Raw genomic sequence first — 18,986 nt, forward strand, 5'->3', positions numbered from 1 at the left:
TCTTCACTGATTCTTATGAAATTTTAAAGGTAGGTTTGTTGTCCCCAACTTATTTTCACTCCATACTTTTCCAGAAGAAAAACATAATTTTGGCAGTTAAAAACCGTTAAATTTCAATTCTTCACCGATATTTATGAAATTTTGTGGGTAGGTTCGTTGTCCCCAACTGATTTTCACTCTATACTTTTCCAGAAGAAAGACATAATTTTGGCAGTTAAAAAACGTTAAATTTCAATTCTTCACCTATCTTTATGAAATTTAGTGGGTGGGTCCGTTGTCCCAAACGGAATTTTAAGACATACTTTTCCAGACAAAAAACCTTATTTTTGGCAGTTAAAAACCGTTAAATCTCAATTCTTCATCGATATTTATGAAATTTTGTGGGTAGGTTCGTTGTCCCCAACTGATTTTCACTCCATACTTTTCCAGAAGAAAAACATAATTTTGGCAGTTAAAAACCGTTACATTTAAATTTTCGTGTGAGTTTAGAGGGAGCGGTTAGCGACAATAAACTCTATTTAAACGAGACAGATATGCGGGAAAGGGGGGGGGGGTGTAGAGGTAATGCAGGGGGAAGTGATAGCAAGTCCCGTGGGAACGAATGCGGGGAATGGAAGAGGGTTGGAGGGCAGGGGGTAGGTGATGAGTGAAGGAGAGCCATCTGGAATGAAACAATGGTAACCGATAAGGGGGAGTCCGAGAGAGAGCGAGTACCGAAGTCATTAGTAGCAGCGCGGCGGCCAGCAAGCAAGTTCGGCGACTTTTTCAGTCCTGCAAACCATGGAGTTCAATTTTACTTCTTGGGCAAAAAATCTGCCCCAACCTGTAATTGAGGTTCTGGAAAAAGAGGAGTTCACAAGCCTCAGTGCCTTGAAATATGCAGGAGAAAAGGACCTGGAAAGCCTTAAGTTAAAACGAGGCCACATAGTGGAATTAAAAGCGGCAGTGGCAGACCTGCAACAGAAGTACGGGGGAGGGCCGTTGCGTGCTGCCGACCAAGTGGCACCGCTCCAGGGTCTTCTTGGCAACATGGCCATACAGTCTGCTTCACCAGGTGAGACTTATTTACGAATTGTTGACTTCGTACCGGCTTCTATGGCGGTGGAGGAAGAGGTGACGCTCGGGGGAGGTGTCACGCTCAAGCTGGCCAACAAACCAAAGTTGGAGAAAGTATCCCCCTGCCACTGGATCGTGGCAAATGCTAAAATAATGGCAAAACTCATGAACACCGTGGACTTCGACCACGAAGCTTACCTCGGTTATACAGAGATGGTGGGCGAGCTCGGCGCAAGATTCTCCTGGCAGTCGGTGCTCCTTTATGATGATGAGTACAGGAAGCGCCAGTCTACCAGCGGGTTTGCTTGGGGAACCCCCAACCCCCACCTGTCCACAGTGATTCTCCGTGAGCGTGCCCAACAAGTTCCTGGCAACAAAAGCGGCAAGGCCACGACGGGAAGCGGCGGTATTCGACGACCTGTGGGACCCAGTGGGAAGGAGGTGTGCCTGCAGTACACAAACAAAGGCACATGCCTCTACGGGTCCCGCTGCAGGTTCGAACACGTGTGTGACACGTGTGGAAAGGAGCACCCCGGCAAAGACCACCAGGCGACAGCAAACACCAATGCCTAGGATACAGCGCAGCGAACTGACAACACAACGGTAGGCCCCACCTATTCCAGCCCGTTCCCTCAATTAGATCCTCATAACTGTGCGTTTTTAGGAAATCATGCATCTATTAGTGCAAAATCTCAAATGTGGCACTCAGTGCTAGAGGGCGATTGTGACAGAGAATTTTTGTTAGACGGTATACAGCACGGTTTTCGTGTAACAGAAAAACATAAAACATGTGTGTTAGCGGCAGAACAAAGCAATCATAAATCAGCGTACGATCATCGTGACGTGGTAGAACAAGAACTGTTAGATCAAATAGCGAAAGGAAATTATATAATGGCAAGTAAGAAGCCAACGGTGGTAAGCGCACTCGCCGCGATCCCCAAAGAAGATGGTAGCGTTAGGCTAATTCATGACGCCAGCAAACCAACAGGTAGGGCAATGAACGATTACTCCGTCCCTGAGTCGGTGAAGTTTCAAACAGTCTCTGATGCGTGCGCCTTAGCGAAGACAGATTATTGGTGTGCCAAAGTCGACTTGCAGTCCGCATATCGCTCAGTGTGCATCAGTCCGGATGATTATTGTGTAACGGGACTCAAGTGGCATTTCAAAGGAAAAAAGACACCGACTTATTTGTTTGACAGTCGACTTCCATTTGGTAGCAATGTTGGACCGTCACATTTCCATAGACTTTCACAGGCGATTCGCAGGTGCATGGCCAGGAGAGGCATGCCTGGTGTGTTAGCATATATAGATGATTTTCTTTTAGTAGCAGCAACAAAAGAGGAGTGCAACGACATGTTATTCTCTTTAATTAGATTATTGAGGGAACTAGGCTTCAACATTAGCTGGAAGAAGGTGGTGGGGCCCACCCAACGTATCACATTTCTTGGAGTCGACATCGACACGCGGAACAACACTCTGTCACTTGGAAGTGACAAACTGCAGCAACTGCGGCGGCGACTACTGCAATTTCAAGGAAAGAAGCGCGCGACAAAAACTCAGCTTCAAAGCATCGCGGGTTCTCTTAATTGGGCCTGTCAAGCTGTCAGAGGAGGAAAATTCTTTCTGCGGCGGATACTGGACACAATCAAACCCCTACAGCAGCAGCGGCACAAAGCAAAGCTTTCTAGCGAATTCCAGAAAGATGTGCAATGGTGGCTTTCTTTTATGCATGTATTTAATGGAACAGTGTATTATTTCCACAATGCAAAACAGCATGTCCATGTGGACGCTTGTAATATTGCAGCAGGTGCCTTTTGGCAAGGCGACTGGCAGTACACCTACTTTGAAAAAGACATGCCGGCAGCGAATGATTTACACATAAACTTTAAAGAAGTATGTGCTGTGTTACAAGCTGTGACACGATGGGCACCGATGTGGTGCGGACAAGAAGTGATTGTGCATACTGATAGTACTGTGACAAAAGCGATTATCAATAAGGGCAGATCTACTAATCAGTATGTCAACAGCTTACTTCGGAAAATGGCATGGGAATGTGCTAAAGTAAACTGTAGCATTGCGGCGGTGCATGTGGCCGGTTGTGTAAACATTATGGCTGACACTATTTCACGTCTTCACGAGCCCAGGCGGCGCGAAGAATTAGTGCGGCTGTTGACTTTCTGGCACCGGGGGAGACCCCCCAACGTGAACCTGTGTGACCATATGTCTGACCAAGCCCTTGTGTTCCTTCTTTCCAGGTCAGGAATCCCGCTTGGGCGCTCAGCTGACAGCAGAGGTATTGGATTACAGGGCAAGCGCCTTCTCTGATAACACCAAGAAGACATATCGCACTCACCTCACCTCGTATTTACGCTTCTGTGCGGAGATGGACATAATGCCAGTGCCTGTGAACGAGCAGACTGTTGCGCAATACGCAGCGTACTTAGCCAGACGCTTAAAACCGTCGTCCATTAAACAGTACATAAACATTATTCGCATCCTTCATCTGGAAAGTGGTTTGCCGCACCCCTTTAAAGACTCGTGGTATGTACAGACCACTCTTAAAGGCATTGAGAAATCTAAAGGGTGTGCTGTAAACAAGAAAACCCCAATCACTCCTGAACTACTACATATTATCAAGCGCCAGCTGAATTTTCTTTGTAAAGAAGACATTGTGTTTTGGGCGGCGTGTTTGGTGCTTTTCTTCGGAGTTCTCCGAAAATCAAACTTGTTCCAGGACAACGGGAATTTTGATCCCGATAAGCAGCTTACACGAGATCGCGTGGTGATTTTGGGGACGGACAGTGTGTCAATAACTTTTCAATGGAGTAAGACAATTCAGCGTAAAGAACGCTCCGTGGAAATAAAGCTTCCTGCAATGCCTTCACATCCTTTATGTCCAGTGTCCGCAGTGACTGAGATGTTTCATGTGTTGGGACCGATGGGCCCCAAGGCGCAGGTTTTTCCGATCAAAGGATCTGATTTCAATAAGAGACTGCGTGTAACTGCTGCTGTTGCTGGAGGGAATTTCTCTAGTCACAGTTTCCGGCGGGGCGGCGCCGCGTGGGCGTTGAGTTGTGGCGTGCCGGGTGAAATAGTTAAGGTGATGGGGGACTGGAAAAGCACTGCTTACTTAGGTTACTTAGATCAGCTGCCGCCCAAGGTGATTGACTCGTATAGATTGCATATAGTCCGCAAAACCCCTTCAACTAGTACAACATAACACTCCTAACTAATAATACTATTTTCTTGAATTGGGCGGAATAACGAGTGTAACTTCCTATTTGGGATTTATCTCTGAACAATGTTATCTTTCATGGTCATTGTCAGATGGTATTTTTCTCTGAAGTAAACTGCCCTCGTTACTTGGCCCAAACCAATGAACCTCTTGGCTATACGTATTTTGGTACGGAAGCGTGAGTGTAAAATGTGTGCGCGCGCGTGTGTGTCAGTGTGTGTGTGTGTATGTCAGTGTATGTGTCTGCGCGTGTGACGATGTGTGTGTGTGTGTGTGTGTGTGTTAGTCAGTGACAGTTGCCTGGTGTTCGACAATTGCAGCTGGGGAGGGGGGGGGGGAGCATTAGTGAGTAGTTTAAGTGTGAGTTTAGAGGGAGCGGTTAGCGACAATAAACTCTATTTAAACGAGACAGATATGCGGGAAAGGGGGGGGGGGGTGTAGAGGTAATGCAGGGGGAAGTGATAGCAAGTCCCGTGGGAACGAATGCGGGGAATGGAAGAGGGTTGGAGGGCAGGGGGTAGGTGATGAGTGAAGGAGAGCCATCTGGAATGAAACAATGGTAACCGATAAGGGGGAGTCCGAGAGAGAGCGAGTACCGAAGTCATTAGTAGCAGCGCGGCGGCCAGCAAGCAAGTTCGGCGACTTTTTCAGTCCTGCAAACCCCCCATCCACCCCCCGGCATCCACCTCAGTATTCGTTTTGTTGACAGTTCGCTGCGTGCATTGTGTACCCCCTTTCGAGATGATTGCATATGCATATTTTGAATCAATTTCTTGCATAGTATAATAAAATGAGGGCTATATATGTGTTAATTAGTAATTGATGTTGTTGAATTCATTGTCATTGTTTTTAATTTTTTTTATGAATAGATATGTATGTTAACATTTGTTTCTTTGTGTGTGTGTGTGGATTTATCTCTGAACAATGTTATCTTTCATGGTCATTGTCAGATGGTATTTTTCTCTGAAGTAAACTGCCCTCGTTACTTGGCCCAAACCAATGAACCTCTTGGCTATACGTATTTTGGTACGGAAGCGTGAGTGTAAAATGTGTGCGCGCGCGTGTGTGTGTGTGTGTGTGTATGTCAGTGTATGTGTCTGCGCGTGTGACGATGTGTGTGTGTGTGTGTGTGTGTGTTAGTCAGTGACAGTTGCCTGGTGTTCGACAATTGCAGCTGGGGAGGGGGGGGGGGGGCATTAGTGAGTAGTTTAAACCTATCTTTATGAAATTTAGTGGGTGGGCCCGTTGTCCCAAACTGAATTTCAAGACAAACTATTCCAGTCAAAAAAACTTATTTTTGGCAGTTAAAAACCGTTAAGTCTCAATTCTACACCGATATTTATGACATTTTGTGGGTAGGTTTGTTGTCAGATTTGACATGATGGCAGAATTGAAAGTGTGAGATATCCTGATGTTTCACAATTTATGCTGCATAATTCAGCCCCATAGGCGCTTGAATTTTAGGTGGAGTTGGGTTTTTTTTCAGCCCAAACCAGTAACCCCCACATGGTTTTCATGTCCCTTTCTGAGAGACTTCAAGAAGTTTCAATTTGACGTCATGATTAGCCTGCCGCATTAGCAAGTATGAAAACACGTCATCGATGACACATTTTAAGACAGAGAGAGAGAGAGAGAGAGAGAGAGAGAGAATCATGTACACACAGATGGACGACTTCGCTTGGGGTATGTACTGCCCGGCAGTACACATCTACTTAATTATTATTATTATTATAAATATATGTATGGACGTTCTAAATGAAGGTCATTTAAGATGAGCTCAGAAGAATGCAATGCCTTTGGTAAAACGGCTACCGGTTGTGACCAAGAGGCGACGTATGGATTGAGATGTCGATTCAGGGTGGGGTATGGTGGCGGGATGTCAGGCATCACTACTGGCTGCCAATATATCGGGGACGTGCCAGTTTTGACTTTTGTTCTGTCTGAAACCGTGTGTGTGGGTGTGAACTGATTGGAGGCTTTGATCTTCAGTTCTGCATCGAGGCTACTGGACATTTGATGTATTGATATTGAGTTAGATGTTATCGTTGTTTACAATACTGTACGAAGGTGATATTTACTCCCCCCCCTCCCCTCTCTCTCTCTCTCTCTCTCTCTCTCTCTCTCTCTCTCTCTCTCTCTCTCTCTCTCTCTCTCTCTCTCTCTCTCTCTCTCTCTCTCTGCCCCCCCTCTCTGCCCCCCCCTCTCTCTCTCTCTCTCTCTCTCTCTCTCTCTCTCTCTCTCTCTCTCTCTCTCTCTCTCTCTCTCTCTCTCTCTCTCTCTCTCTCTCTCTCTGTCTCTCTGTCTCTGGACTAAGACAAAGATATATTTATATGGAATATGTGTTTCCAAGACAGCAAGAGGCGAGGTCAAGAGATGTTGGTGAAGAGTCTGGTGCAGGAATGTCCGTCAGCATCGCTGGGTTGCAATATCGGAGATGTGTGGGGGGTGTTGCATCAAGTCAAGAAATGGAGGGTTTGGGTCTGGTATTGCTATCGGCTGATAACTTTGTATGGTACCAATGCCGTGTGAAGCGAGCACCAGTCAGCACTGCTTCTGTTGCTGGTCTGATGTGCACCTTTATCCCCGAGTACGCTAGTACAAGGGCTCAGCAGACTTTAATTGTGTGTCTGTGTGTCTGTGTGTCTGTCTTTCTCCACTTAACAGCTTATTGCTGGGAAACTACTGGGCGCAGTTCGTTCAAAAGTTGATACACTAACTTGATAATAGGTCCGATTGATCGTATTAAAACTTCATAATGTTACCTGGGACCTAAATGCGAAATAAACCACAAAAAACCGACTTGGCGGTGGGAGGAATTCGCGGAGCCACAGCCAGCAAGGCAGTCTGATAGAACAGCCGAAGTCGTCACACATTGACGAGAAATATAGCGTCATAAAAAGATTACGTCACGGTCAAAAGTCTTTGACGTCTTTTTCTCTCGCGCGGTGTGTGTGTGTGTTCATTTTGTGCACATGTGTTAGTGTTACTGTTTGTGTGTGTGTGTGTGTGTGCGTGTGTGTGTGTGTGTGTGTGTGTGTGTGTGTGTGTGTTTGTGTGTGTGTGTGTGTGTGTGTATGTGCGCGTGCATGAGTCTGTACTCGTGTGTGTGTGTGTGTGTGTGTGTGTGTGTGTGTGTGTGTGTGTGTGTGTGTGTGTGTAAGAGAGAGAGAGAGAGAGAGAGAGAGAGAGAGAGAGAGGGAGAGAGAGGAAGAGAGAGAGGGAGTGAGGGAGAGAGAGTGTGTGTGTGTGTGAATGTGTGTGTGCATTTTCACTGTGATCAAATAAAAGAGAAAGGCCAGTCGGCACATCCTCGGCTCACATGCAATGTATTTATATAACAAAGGGAATGCCTGTAATTCACACAGATCAATCACTTGGTCTTAAACGTTCACACGACAAAAACGTTCATACTGGGGGAGCGAGCCAGTCTGAAGAGTACTCGGGTCCAGCGCGAGCGTTTTGTTATTGTCTTTTTACATTTAGTCAAGTTTTGTGTGTGTGTGTCTGTGCGTGTGTGTGTGTAGAGCGATTCAGACTAAACTACTGGACCGATCTTTATGAAATTTTACATGAGAGTTCCTGGGTATGAAATCCCCAGACGTTTTTTTTCCATTTTTTTTCGATAAATGTCTTTTATGACGTCATATCCGGCTTTTGTAAAAGTTGAGGCGGCACTGTCACACCTTCATTTTTCATTCAAAATGATTGAAATTTTGGCCAAGCAATCTTTGACGAAGGCCGGACATCGGTATTGCATTTCAGCATGGAGGCTTAAAAATTAATTAATGACTTTGGTCATTAAAAATCTGAAAATTGTAATTAAAATTATTTTTTTATCAAACGATCAAAAATTACTTTTATTGTATTCTTCATCATGTTCTGATTCCAAAAACAAATAAATATGTTATATTTGGATTAAAAACAAGCTCTGAAAATTAAAAATATAAAAATTATGATTAAAATTGAATTTCCGAAATCGTTTTAAAAACAATTTCATCTTATTCCTTGTCGGTTCCTGATTCCAAAAACATATATATATGATATGTTTGGATTAAAAACACGCTCAGAAAGTTAAAACGAAGAGAGGTACAGTAAAGCGTGCTATGCAGCACAGCGCAACCGCTACCGCGCTGAACAGGCTCGTCACTTTCACTGCCTTTTGCACTAACGGCGGACTACGGTCATTGTGAAAAAATGCAGTGCGTTCAGTTTCATTCTGTGAGTTCCACAGCTTGACTAAATGTAGTAATTTCGCCTTACGCGACCTGTCTTTTCTCTTCTTTTGCTATTGCGGTTAAAATTGTAATTAATTGTTTTCTTTGTGCTTAATATTATTTTGTTTGGACCTAGCTATTGATGTGTACATTGTTGTTAAACAGTTGTTTGTTTACCAGGGTTTGCTAGTGTGTGATAGGGTTCGTGTCCGTCTGAAGATGTTAGTTTCTTTGTTAGTCCTGTGTTGACAACTCTTCGACAAGCGCTTAGAACTGTACCCACGGAATACGCGCTATATAAGCTTCATATTGATTGATTGATTGATTGAAAATAATACATTCTCGCAAGGTAGCTTTTTCAAGGGGCAAAAAAAAGCAGTCAGTAGGGTTGCGACTTTACCAAAAGGCAGTTGACAAACTGTTACAAACAGGTCTATCAAAATGAGACACAAATGCCAGACTCTGACTGTGCATATATTCAGTTGCAAAACATATACAATAGATGCACTGTATCCACTTCTTGTATATAATTATACAGAGCGAGTTCTAACCCTTATGCACATATATGCAGCTTATGTACGTATGTACAGTTACAATTCGAGTGGTACGTTTGTATACGAACCCTTCAGGCATAGCCAATACACCAACAGCAACACTCAGTACTCTGCAGCTACCAGATCCACAGATAATGTAGATAAACTGTAGCCACCCAAACACAGGCACAGTCGACAAATAATACCTTAAGCACTAAGGGGGTTCTGGTCATTACATGTTTACATAATCTTGAATTGACCAGCAGGCACAATCAGCAGACTGTACGTATAGACTAGACTAAGAGGCATAGTCATGACGTTGATCGTCGACAAAAAAAGCTGCAGTACGTGGAGTTGGCCTTGCCATTTTTGTTTTCTTCTTAGCGATTAGACCAAATTGTCCCAGTCAAAATTAAGTCACGACGTAGACTGCGCCGGTCTGTACACGGACCAAACATCGTCGACATAATAGCTGCAGATAAGTTGGCTTTTCCAGTTAAATATATATATCTGTGTCTTAGTCCAGAGAGACAGAGAGAGACAGAGACAGAGACAGAGAGACAGAGAGAGAGAGAGAGAGAGAGAGAGAGAGAGAGAGAGAGAGAGAGAGAGAGAGAGAGAGAGAGAGAGAGAGAGAGAGAGAGAGAGACACGCACACACACTGCGACACACTCATAAAAACATACACACACACACACACACACACACACACAAACATTTACACACACACACACACACACACACATACACACACACACACACACACACACACACACACACACACAGCAGTTACTGGAAAAACATGCACTAATGACTGCCCTGTCAGAGTAACGCTGTAGGTGCCATATTATGCCACTTATAAATTACCGCGATGCTCGTGGCATCAGCTCCTTTGTATAGCGCTGGTCAGCTAGGGACTTTAGTTCACAAATCCCACTCTGACATCAAGCACGAGACTGATACAAATCAATAGCTGTGCGAGTTGTAATCCGCCAGACTTTTTATTTTGTTCTGCTGTGTTTGTCTGTAAACATTAATAGTTGATGTGTTTGGCTTTGGATCGCCACAGTAGAACGATCACAGTCACAGTTTGAAACGACTAGACTAGCTGATACACTACACTCGTCAAAATCAAATTGACACTATAACACACACACACACACACACACACACACGCGCGCGCGCGCGCACGCACACACACACACGCACGCATGCAAGCACACACACACACACACACACACACACACACACTAATACAAATCAATATATCACAGCTAAATCTTCAAAACGACACTGGAGCAGTGATACAAATCAGAAATTCGACACTGGGTCCAAACAAACTGATGACACTTAGTAGTTGCTCGAGTTGTAAGCCGCTAGAATTTTGTTCCGTTTTACATCTAGTCAAGTATGTTTTTTAGAGTACTGTCAGTGTTCAGAAATATAACAACAGTTAACAGTCGATCACAGGTGAGACTTCAAACGAATTGACTGATACATAATTCACACATCCGATACCAGCATCGACACGATTGATACGATTACAAAACAATAGTTATGCGAGTTGTAAGCAGCCAGGAGTTTTGTTCTGCTGTTTGTCTTTTAAGAGTTGAGAGTTGATCACGGTTGAAACTTGAATAAAAGACTGTCACATCGTTTATCCGATAACACCAAAACCAGACTGATAACAGTCAGTAGACCCCATGTCTTTTCTGTTCTGCTTTCTCATTTTATATAGGTGTGCTTAGCCGATAGTAAAGTTAAAGTGACTAGGCGAGGCTGATACACATCGTACACCTAGCACTAGCACCAAAGATCTTGTAGGCTACGCTAGTTTGCTAGCACTACACAGATTGATACAAATCAATAGTTGTAATTTGTATGCCGCTAAATTGTTTGTTCTGTTCGTGTTAGAGTGTTGGGTTTTGACTGGTTTTTTTTTTTTTTCTTTGATTTTTTTTTTTTTCTTTGATTTTTTTTTTTTTTTCTTTTTTTTTTTTTACATCTCAGTTGCATGCAGGCTGCTTCAACCCTTTCTTTTTTGCCTTTTTTTTTTTTTTTTGTTTTTTTTTTTTTTTTGTTGTTGTTGTTGGCGGGGAGCATCCTTCTTCATTGATTTTTTTATTAAGTAATGTTTTTACTATAACATTAACATTACTATATCTAAATGTATTTTAAGCAACTTTTCTATATAACAATTCCCTCTCAAAAATGCATACAATATCCAGAGGGGAGCCATATCTATAAATACCAACACACATTTTGGCTATCACAATCAAATAATTCACATAACTTATTAGTGCCTTGGAACTTTGTGAATTTTCAAATACGCCCAAAAAAACTTCCTTTACGGTAATTTTAATAATCATATTATATTTACAATTCACTTTATCCTCAACGCATTTCCAAATGGACATAATTTTCGGGCAAAAGTAAAAAAAATGTTCAATATAATCAATTTCGTTCTCACAGTGAGTACAGCAATTACTCACGGAAATGCCTATTTTATACAATAAAATATTTGTGGGGTAAATATTGTGCAATATTTTCCAATGCAACATTCGCAATCTTGTTTCAGTGGTTACTTTGTTTACCATGGGTTTTGACTGTTAAATTGAATGTTAACCGTGGAAACTTGAACGACTAGACAGAGTGTTGTTTTAATGAAGAGCACGATTCAACAGTAATTGTAGGTTATATCTCTGTTTCCGTCGTTGCAACTGACATTAGCTGAAACATATTACAAAAACAAACAAAATACAACAAAATGTCCGAGTGTCACAGCGAACTTGAGATTTAAAACTACTGAGTTCCAGTTTCTGCTTAGCATCTACCTGCTGCGAAGAAGACCCACATCGCTTCTACAGACACACAACACGAACACTGACACAAGAGAAATGGGCAATATCAGCTAGCACGTGCTACACAAGAGTCGTTTGAGTAAATTCAGCCCTATTTACGGTGTTTTGCACTGTAGATAACACTTTCAAAGGCTAGCTATACAATACTACCAACCTCTGGTCACTTAGAAACGTGTCAGCCTCCTTCTTTTACGCTCTCCCTGTACCAGCATGAGAAAAGTGAGTTGCACTGAGTCAAAGGGAAAGGTTGAAAGTATTCACGTTTAAAATGACTATTCACAGACAAGACAGTTGCTTGCACAAAGAATATACTATACTGTGCACACTTACCTCTTTAACATTATTAACTAAGAAGCAGTGGAATACTGTCTTTGGCCAGAAAAACACAGAGAAGTTCCAGGAGAAGTGCATTCATTCTAGAGTTAGCAGTCGCTGAAGAGTCTGTGTGTGCACAAAGATGAGTCGAAACTACTGAATGCACTTGCCGCCATACACACGCAACTTCTCCCGCACTCAAGATCTATAGGAACACTCCGTTTGCAAAGGGACCCTCGTTCTCCATCGCTCTACAGCCATTTGCACCAGAGAGGGAAAACAGAAGCAGAAGTAAGTTAGACTATAAAACAAAACATGTTTTTACTTACCAGATACGAACAAGAGTCAGACTGTGCACAAAGATGAGACTACACGCCGACACCGACAATACACACTTGTGAGTCTATACACACAACATCTCCGCGCACTGAGAGAGGAACACAGCGCACTCCTTTCCTATTCCAAGGCAAGTGCCAGAAAAAGACGAGGAAAAGTCGCACAGTCCGAGAAGAGGAAATACATCTAGTCTACACGGTCCATAAGTAATACCTGATGTTGGGACTGACAGCTTCTGGCACAGGACAGCCTACTAGAGCTATAGCCTAGATCCGTGGGACGTAAACACACAACTACACGCTCTCTCGCTCGCGAACACACAACGCACACGCGGCTCTGAATAATTCGATCAGGGTAGTAGCAGCAGTGGGCCTCTCTCTCCCCCTCTCTTCACTCTCCGCTCTCTTTGCCTTCAGTGTGCACACTACTGATGTTGTTGATGTGATGGCGGGAGCAGAAAGGGGTGTGTGGGTGTGTGTGTGTGTGTGTGGTGGTGGTGATGAAGGAGGTGATGGTGGTGGTCATGTTAGCAATGCGGTGCGTCGTTCACGTGCAGCAAACACAAAATGACGCTTTTTCCACAACCGAGTGTGTGTGTCAGTGTGTGTGTATGTATGTGTGTGTGCGTGTGTCAGTGTGTGTGTGTGTGCGTGTATGCTTACGTGCGTGCGCGCGCGCGTGTGTGTGTGTGTATAATCATGTGTGTGTGTGTGTGTGTGCTCGCGTGTCAGTCAGTGTGTGTCAGCCAGGACACCTACGTGCGGCGTGATCTATGTTGTTATCCTTCCCCTTCACGCGCAACTGAAAACGCTTCATTCAGAAAAGAAACTTGAAAACAAATGAATAGCGCTATTGTAATCAATCAGCCAATGAAAAAGTCGCTCAACAGCCAGCATCTGGCACAGGGCTCCAGTCTCACCCCAGCGCCTGTGTTTGCTGGTGCCATCGATTCCAGCTACCCCCCCCCCCCCCCCCCCCCGGTCCCTCTTCTCCCCTTTCACACACACACCGCCCTTCTCACTCCCCCCCCCCCTCCCCCCGGGAAGTCCCCCTTTTCGACCGTACGTGGTTGAGTGAGTCGAGGAAGTGGGGAGCTCTCAAGCAACCAGCAGGCTTATGAATGAAAGCCGAGGCGAGAAAACATTGCTCATAATTATCATGTAAATCCTCCGGAAATTGTCTATCATTAACCTTTTCTTTTTTTGGAATAATCATATGCGGCGCACCTTGTGTGCGTGTCACTTCAGCGCATCATAATTATGTGCGTGTATGCCGGTTGAATGAATAATTATGTGACACTGCGGTGAATTGTGTGCGGTCTTTTGAAGGAGCAATTAGTTTTAGGACTGCGGGCACCAAAGCGTTGGTAGTATAGAACCCGGCCGGTGCAGAGAGGGGAAAAGGGGGGAGGGGTGGGGGGGGTTAGGATGTCTAAGACAACACCGGAACACTGGAATCAGTATCCTTGATACCCATTGTGAACTTGAAAGTAACCTGTGATGGTCAATTAAACTTGCGTTACGGTAACATGGGGCACTGTGATTTGTGTAACGATCTTTAAAGAGAACAATTAGTTGAAGGTCTCCGTCGCGATATAACCTTCGTGGTTGAAAACGACGTTAAACACCAAATAAAGAAAGAAAGAAAGTTGAAGGTCTGTGGACAAGAAAGCGTTGGCAGAACGACGGAACTGGAGTGACGTTTTGAAACCGCCGAACCATTATCTTTGATATGCATGTTGAACTTGAACTTGATATGATTCGTCATGGTCGACTTAGCAGAGGCATCATGCTTCTTGTGAACGCGACAATTCACACTCCTCCCCAGAATTGCCCATAATTGTACATGAGAGCATCTGAACACATGCTACAAATCATCGATGTTACTGTCCTCTGTGAAGGATTGTAATTTTGTGCGGAATTAGTTTGTAACTGACACCTATGCTGTCTGTATATCGGTCAAAAACAGTCCATACATTCAGCAAAAACAACAACAACAACAACAACAACAACAACAACAACAACAACAACAACAACAACAACAACAACAACAACAACAACAACAACAACAACAACACCACCACTACTCCGCACAAAAGCAGTCAAGCTGCTGATGTTTGCTTTGCCGTACAAATGGAAGGATGGTCGTGCAATTGATAACTTGTTCGTTAGATCTGCGCTGCTGTACATGATCGCTCACATCAGAAACGGATTGTAACGGATTCTGCCAGTGCAATCAGTAGTAATGTACATGTATGTATTGGTTTTATGTACAACCGTATATTTCCTGCGATATATTGTATGTTATGATATTTTGCAATGATGTTTAGCCACAGTTCGTTATACGCGTAGGTGTGCGAGAATATGTAAGCGCAGTGCTTTAAAGATGCCCATGTTATAAAGTGCTATATGTTTTATGTAAAATCAATGTCTTGTTTGTATTATTGTTATGTACCACCCCTGAATTTCTCTATGAGATAATAAAGTATTCTTATTCTTATTCTTATTCTTATGTACATTTGGTTTATAAGAATAAAACAGCAGATGAACGGAGCAAATAACTATGTTTGTATGTCTTGTAATTCTACCGATTAATAAGTAAACAAATAATTTATATTGGTCTGTTGAGTGACAACATCTATCCGGTAAACTATATATATCGTGTTTTGGTTTTGTGAATCTTGTACGAAGCAGATTTAGAAGTGAAAAACATAAGCACAAGAAAGGGGATGTCAGAGAACACATTTGTTTGCATACATAGTACATGTCACTTTCTTTCTTTCTTTCTTTATTTGGTGTTTAACGTCGTTTTCAACCATTCAAGGTTATATCGCGACGGAGTACATGTCACGCAAATATCAGTACTGGATGCTGTTACAACATAACCGACTAAACAGAAAGATGTTGATTATTCCTCATATTGTCATGACAACGGAAATTGTCTGACATGCTGGGCCGGACCCAGGAGGGGGGGGGGGGGGGGGGGTGTTCCTGTTGCCCGTAAACCCCCCTGGCCTGACCATGTACCATCTCGCAGGATACAAAAAATAAATATGTATACATATATAAATAGATCAAAAGTATGTGATTAAAACAACTATTTTTTTCTTGGCAGCAAAAAATATGCTTACAATTTGGTCAGTTTGTTTTGCCTTTTGAACTCATGACAAATACTCCCAGAATGCGCCAGATTGCACATATTATTTTAATTTAGATTTCACAACATTTCCGGGGGGATATGCCCCCGGACCCGCCTACGAGGTTCGAGTGCTTCGCACCCTCAACTAATGTACCCCTACCACAATTGGGAACCCCCCTTCCCCCCTCTCACCCTACTTAGGTCCGGCCATGGACATGTACGTTAAAATGATTGACCTGTACATCAGTGCAACGTGTCGGTGCTGAGCACCGCTCAACCTGTAGATATTGGTACGTGTACACGCTTTTGCAGACTGACGACCTCCTGACCGATAGTGTATCGGGAAAGCAGGCAGGCGGAAAAGAGATTGAGTCCATGAAACATAGACCGTCCAGTCTACAAGCTCTGTGGTCCAGCTATTGAGGTCTAATTGAGGGGCGGGGATATAGCTCAGTCGGTAGCGCGCTGGATTTGTATTCAGTTGGCCGCTGTCAGCGTGAGTTCGATCCCAGGTTCGGCGGAAATGTATTTCACAGAGTCAACTTTGTGTGCAGACTCTCTTCGATGTCCGAACCTCCCCCCGTGTACCGACTACATTGGGTGTGCACGTTAAAGATCCCACGATTGACAAAAGGGTCTTTCCTGGCAAAATTGCTTAGGCACAGTTAATAATTGTCTACCTATACCCGTGTGACTTGGAATAATAGGCCGTCAAAGGTAAATATGCGCCGAAATGGCTGCAATCTACTGGCCGTATAAAATTTCATCTGACACGGCATCACTGCAGAGCGCCTAGAACTGTACCCACGGAATATGCGCGATATAAGACTCATTGATTGATTGATTAACGAATGACGTCTCACAACGTGCGTGGTCGTCCTTGGCGGTCAAGAAAGCCGCCGCGATCATTGCGCAGACGACACTTCTAGACCGCCAATATTTGTTGTGCGCACCACGTGCCCCACATAAATCGGCCGGAAACGAAGCAATTGGGAAACCTGGATACTCAGTTCCAAAAATGTTAATCTTCTTGCCTCCCAACCAGCACCCTCCCCTCCCTTCCGTAAGTGTCCTTCTCCATGTTGTTGTTGTTGTTAGTGTCCTTCTCCATGTTGTTGTTGTTGTTAGTGTCCTTCTCCATGTTGTTGTTGTTGTTAGTGTCCTTCTCCATGTTGTTGTTGTTGTTAGTGTCCTTCTCCATGTTGTTGTTGTTGTTTGTGTCCTTCTCCATGTTGTTGTTGTTGTTAGTGTCCTTCTCCATGTTGTTGTTGTTGTTTGTGTCCTTCTCCATGTTGTTGCTGTTGTTAGTGTCCTTCTCCATGTTGTTGTTGTTGTTAGTGTCCTTCTCCATGTTGTTGTTGTTGTTAGTGTCCTTCTCCATGTTGTTGTTGTTGTTGTTGTTGTTGTTGTTGTTGTTGTTGTTGTTGTTGTTGTTTGAATTTTGTTGTTGTTTGAAGTGTTGTTGTTGTTTGAAGTGTTGTTTTTGTTGTTGATGTTGTTGTTGTTCAGATTAAAACTGCATTCATTTATTTATTTATTTATTTATGCAATTGACTGGGCAATACGGGGGTTTAAATGTGTTAGTTGTGTGGCAGAAATCTCAACTTCTACCTAACAGGGCTTTGAGCCAAGGAGCCGAATGCATTATTGTGACGAACTACTCTTCCATTCGACCACACCGTTGGTGCACACTTCTCTGGTTACCGCAATGTGTCCGGAGTGCTTGGCTCGGCTGGTCACAGTGTGGCGCTCCACTTTGCAACCCCACCTGAAAGTGTCTCCACTGACGACGACTGATTAGTGCTCTGACGTACCTTGCGGCATTATGCCGCCGTAAACTTTAGCGCTAGTCTCCCATCGCCCACGTTGTATTGTGCAATGCCACATGTGGCTTACGGCTACGTTAACGTTAACGTTAACCACGAGTGGCTTAAGCTCTTAAGATCTGTTCCGTGCGTACTTTGTTTTGGGTTTGTGCGCACACACGAATAGTGATAAGGTACTAGCAAGTCTATACATAAGTATCCAATCAATTAAATCGTTCAAAATGAATGCGTTAGGCCAAAAAAAAAAAATTGTCTGTTTAGGGTAACATGACCAAAAAAAGTAGGGTCGGTAGGTAGGTAAAGTTTTTTTTTTTTTTTTTTTTTTTTTGTTTTTTGTAAATGCTATGTTGGCTGAACATTCACTTCTTATATTTGATGAATACATGTGTCAAAACTAACGTATAAATAAAACAGAGAGAAAGGGAGAGAAAGAAACGCCAAATGTCTCTTTTTAGCATTTTTACCTCTTTTTTTTTCTCTTTTTTTTTGTTGAAATCAAAAAAAAGTTTTTGGGTCGGCGCCAAATCGATAGGGTCGGTCGGGTTACCCTAAACAAACAATTTTTTTTTTTTGGCCTAAGGTACTAGCAAGTCTATACATAAGTATCCAATCAATTAAATCGTTCCAAATGAATGCGTTATGGTCAGGGGTTGGATCAAACGAAGCATGGCGAACATAGAAAGTGCATCTTCAGAACGTTTTGGTCAGCATGAGTTAACATTGTCAAAACTGTATTATAGTTAATGTACACAGAAAACAAGAGGCGAAGCCATCAAAGCTCACGTAAGAAATCGACAAACAGTAACACAAACTCAATCACTCCGTCACACATTCACACACACGCACACTGACACACACACACACACACACACACACACACACACACACACACACACACACACACACACACACACACACACACACACACACACACACAGAAAGAGCATAGGTGAAACTGTGCAAGAAAGCGAGACACTAGATCTAGATCTGTCTGTCTGCATGTAGCCTACTTACAGGGACACGACTGCCAACTAGTCTCGGCCCGCTCAAAATAATAATGACCGAGACTTTCAGTACTTCCTTCGCGTGACGTCTAACCCTCTTACGTCATAATGTGACGTCAATGTAATGTGACGTCTTCAAATGTTAGAGTTTCTACCACAGACATACACACGCACGCACGCACGCACGCACGCACATACGCACGCACGCACGCACGCACAGACAGACAAAGTTATGATCGCATAGGCTACACTTACGTGAGCCAATGACGTATACAACACAGTTTGACAGTTGATTATTATTCCTTATACAAAGCCTGATGATTGAAGCCATAACAATGCATTCAATGAGGCATGGGACAGTACTCAGATCAGAGGTCAGTAAATAAAACCGCGATCAGTTCTGTAGCGTAAGTGATAAACTTCATGAGTTCGCCGTGCTGAGAAGTCAAGAGAATTAGACACTATCAT

General features: G+C 43.5%; 2 protein-coding genes across 2 annotated transcripts in view; one reads left to right on the forward strand and one right to left on the reverse strand.

Annotated features, from left to right (window-relative positions):
* Positions 1-12,922, reverse strand: part of LOC138960236 (voltage-dependent calcium channel gamma-1 subunit-like) — a gene marked incomplete in the record, with an annotated part of 101,568 nt that extends 88,646 nt beyond the window's left edge. The window contains 1 exon segment of the mRNA XM_070332041.1: positions 12,544-12,922.
* LOC138954974 (uncharacterized) lies at positions 2,979-17,489 on the forward strand. Its single transcript, XM_070326715.1, has 3 exons — positions 2,979-3,006; positions 3,312-4,216; positions 17,307-17,489. The coding sequence occupies exons 1-3, from the start codon at positions 2,979-2,981 to the stop codon at positions 17,487-17,489; spliced, it is 1,116 nt and encodes a 371-aa protein (XP_070182816.1).
* Positions 17,490-18,986: the final 1,497 nt, after the last annotated feature.

This window comes from Littorina saxatilis, linkage group LG2 (assembly GCF_037325665.1).
Source record: "Littorina saxatilis isolate snail1 linkage group LG2, US_GU_Lsax_2.0, whole genome shotgun sequence".
NCBI classification, from domain to species: domain Eukaryota; kingdom Metazoa; phylum Mollusca; class Gastropoda; order Littorinimorpha; family Littorinidae; genus Littorina; species Littorina saxatilis.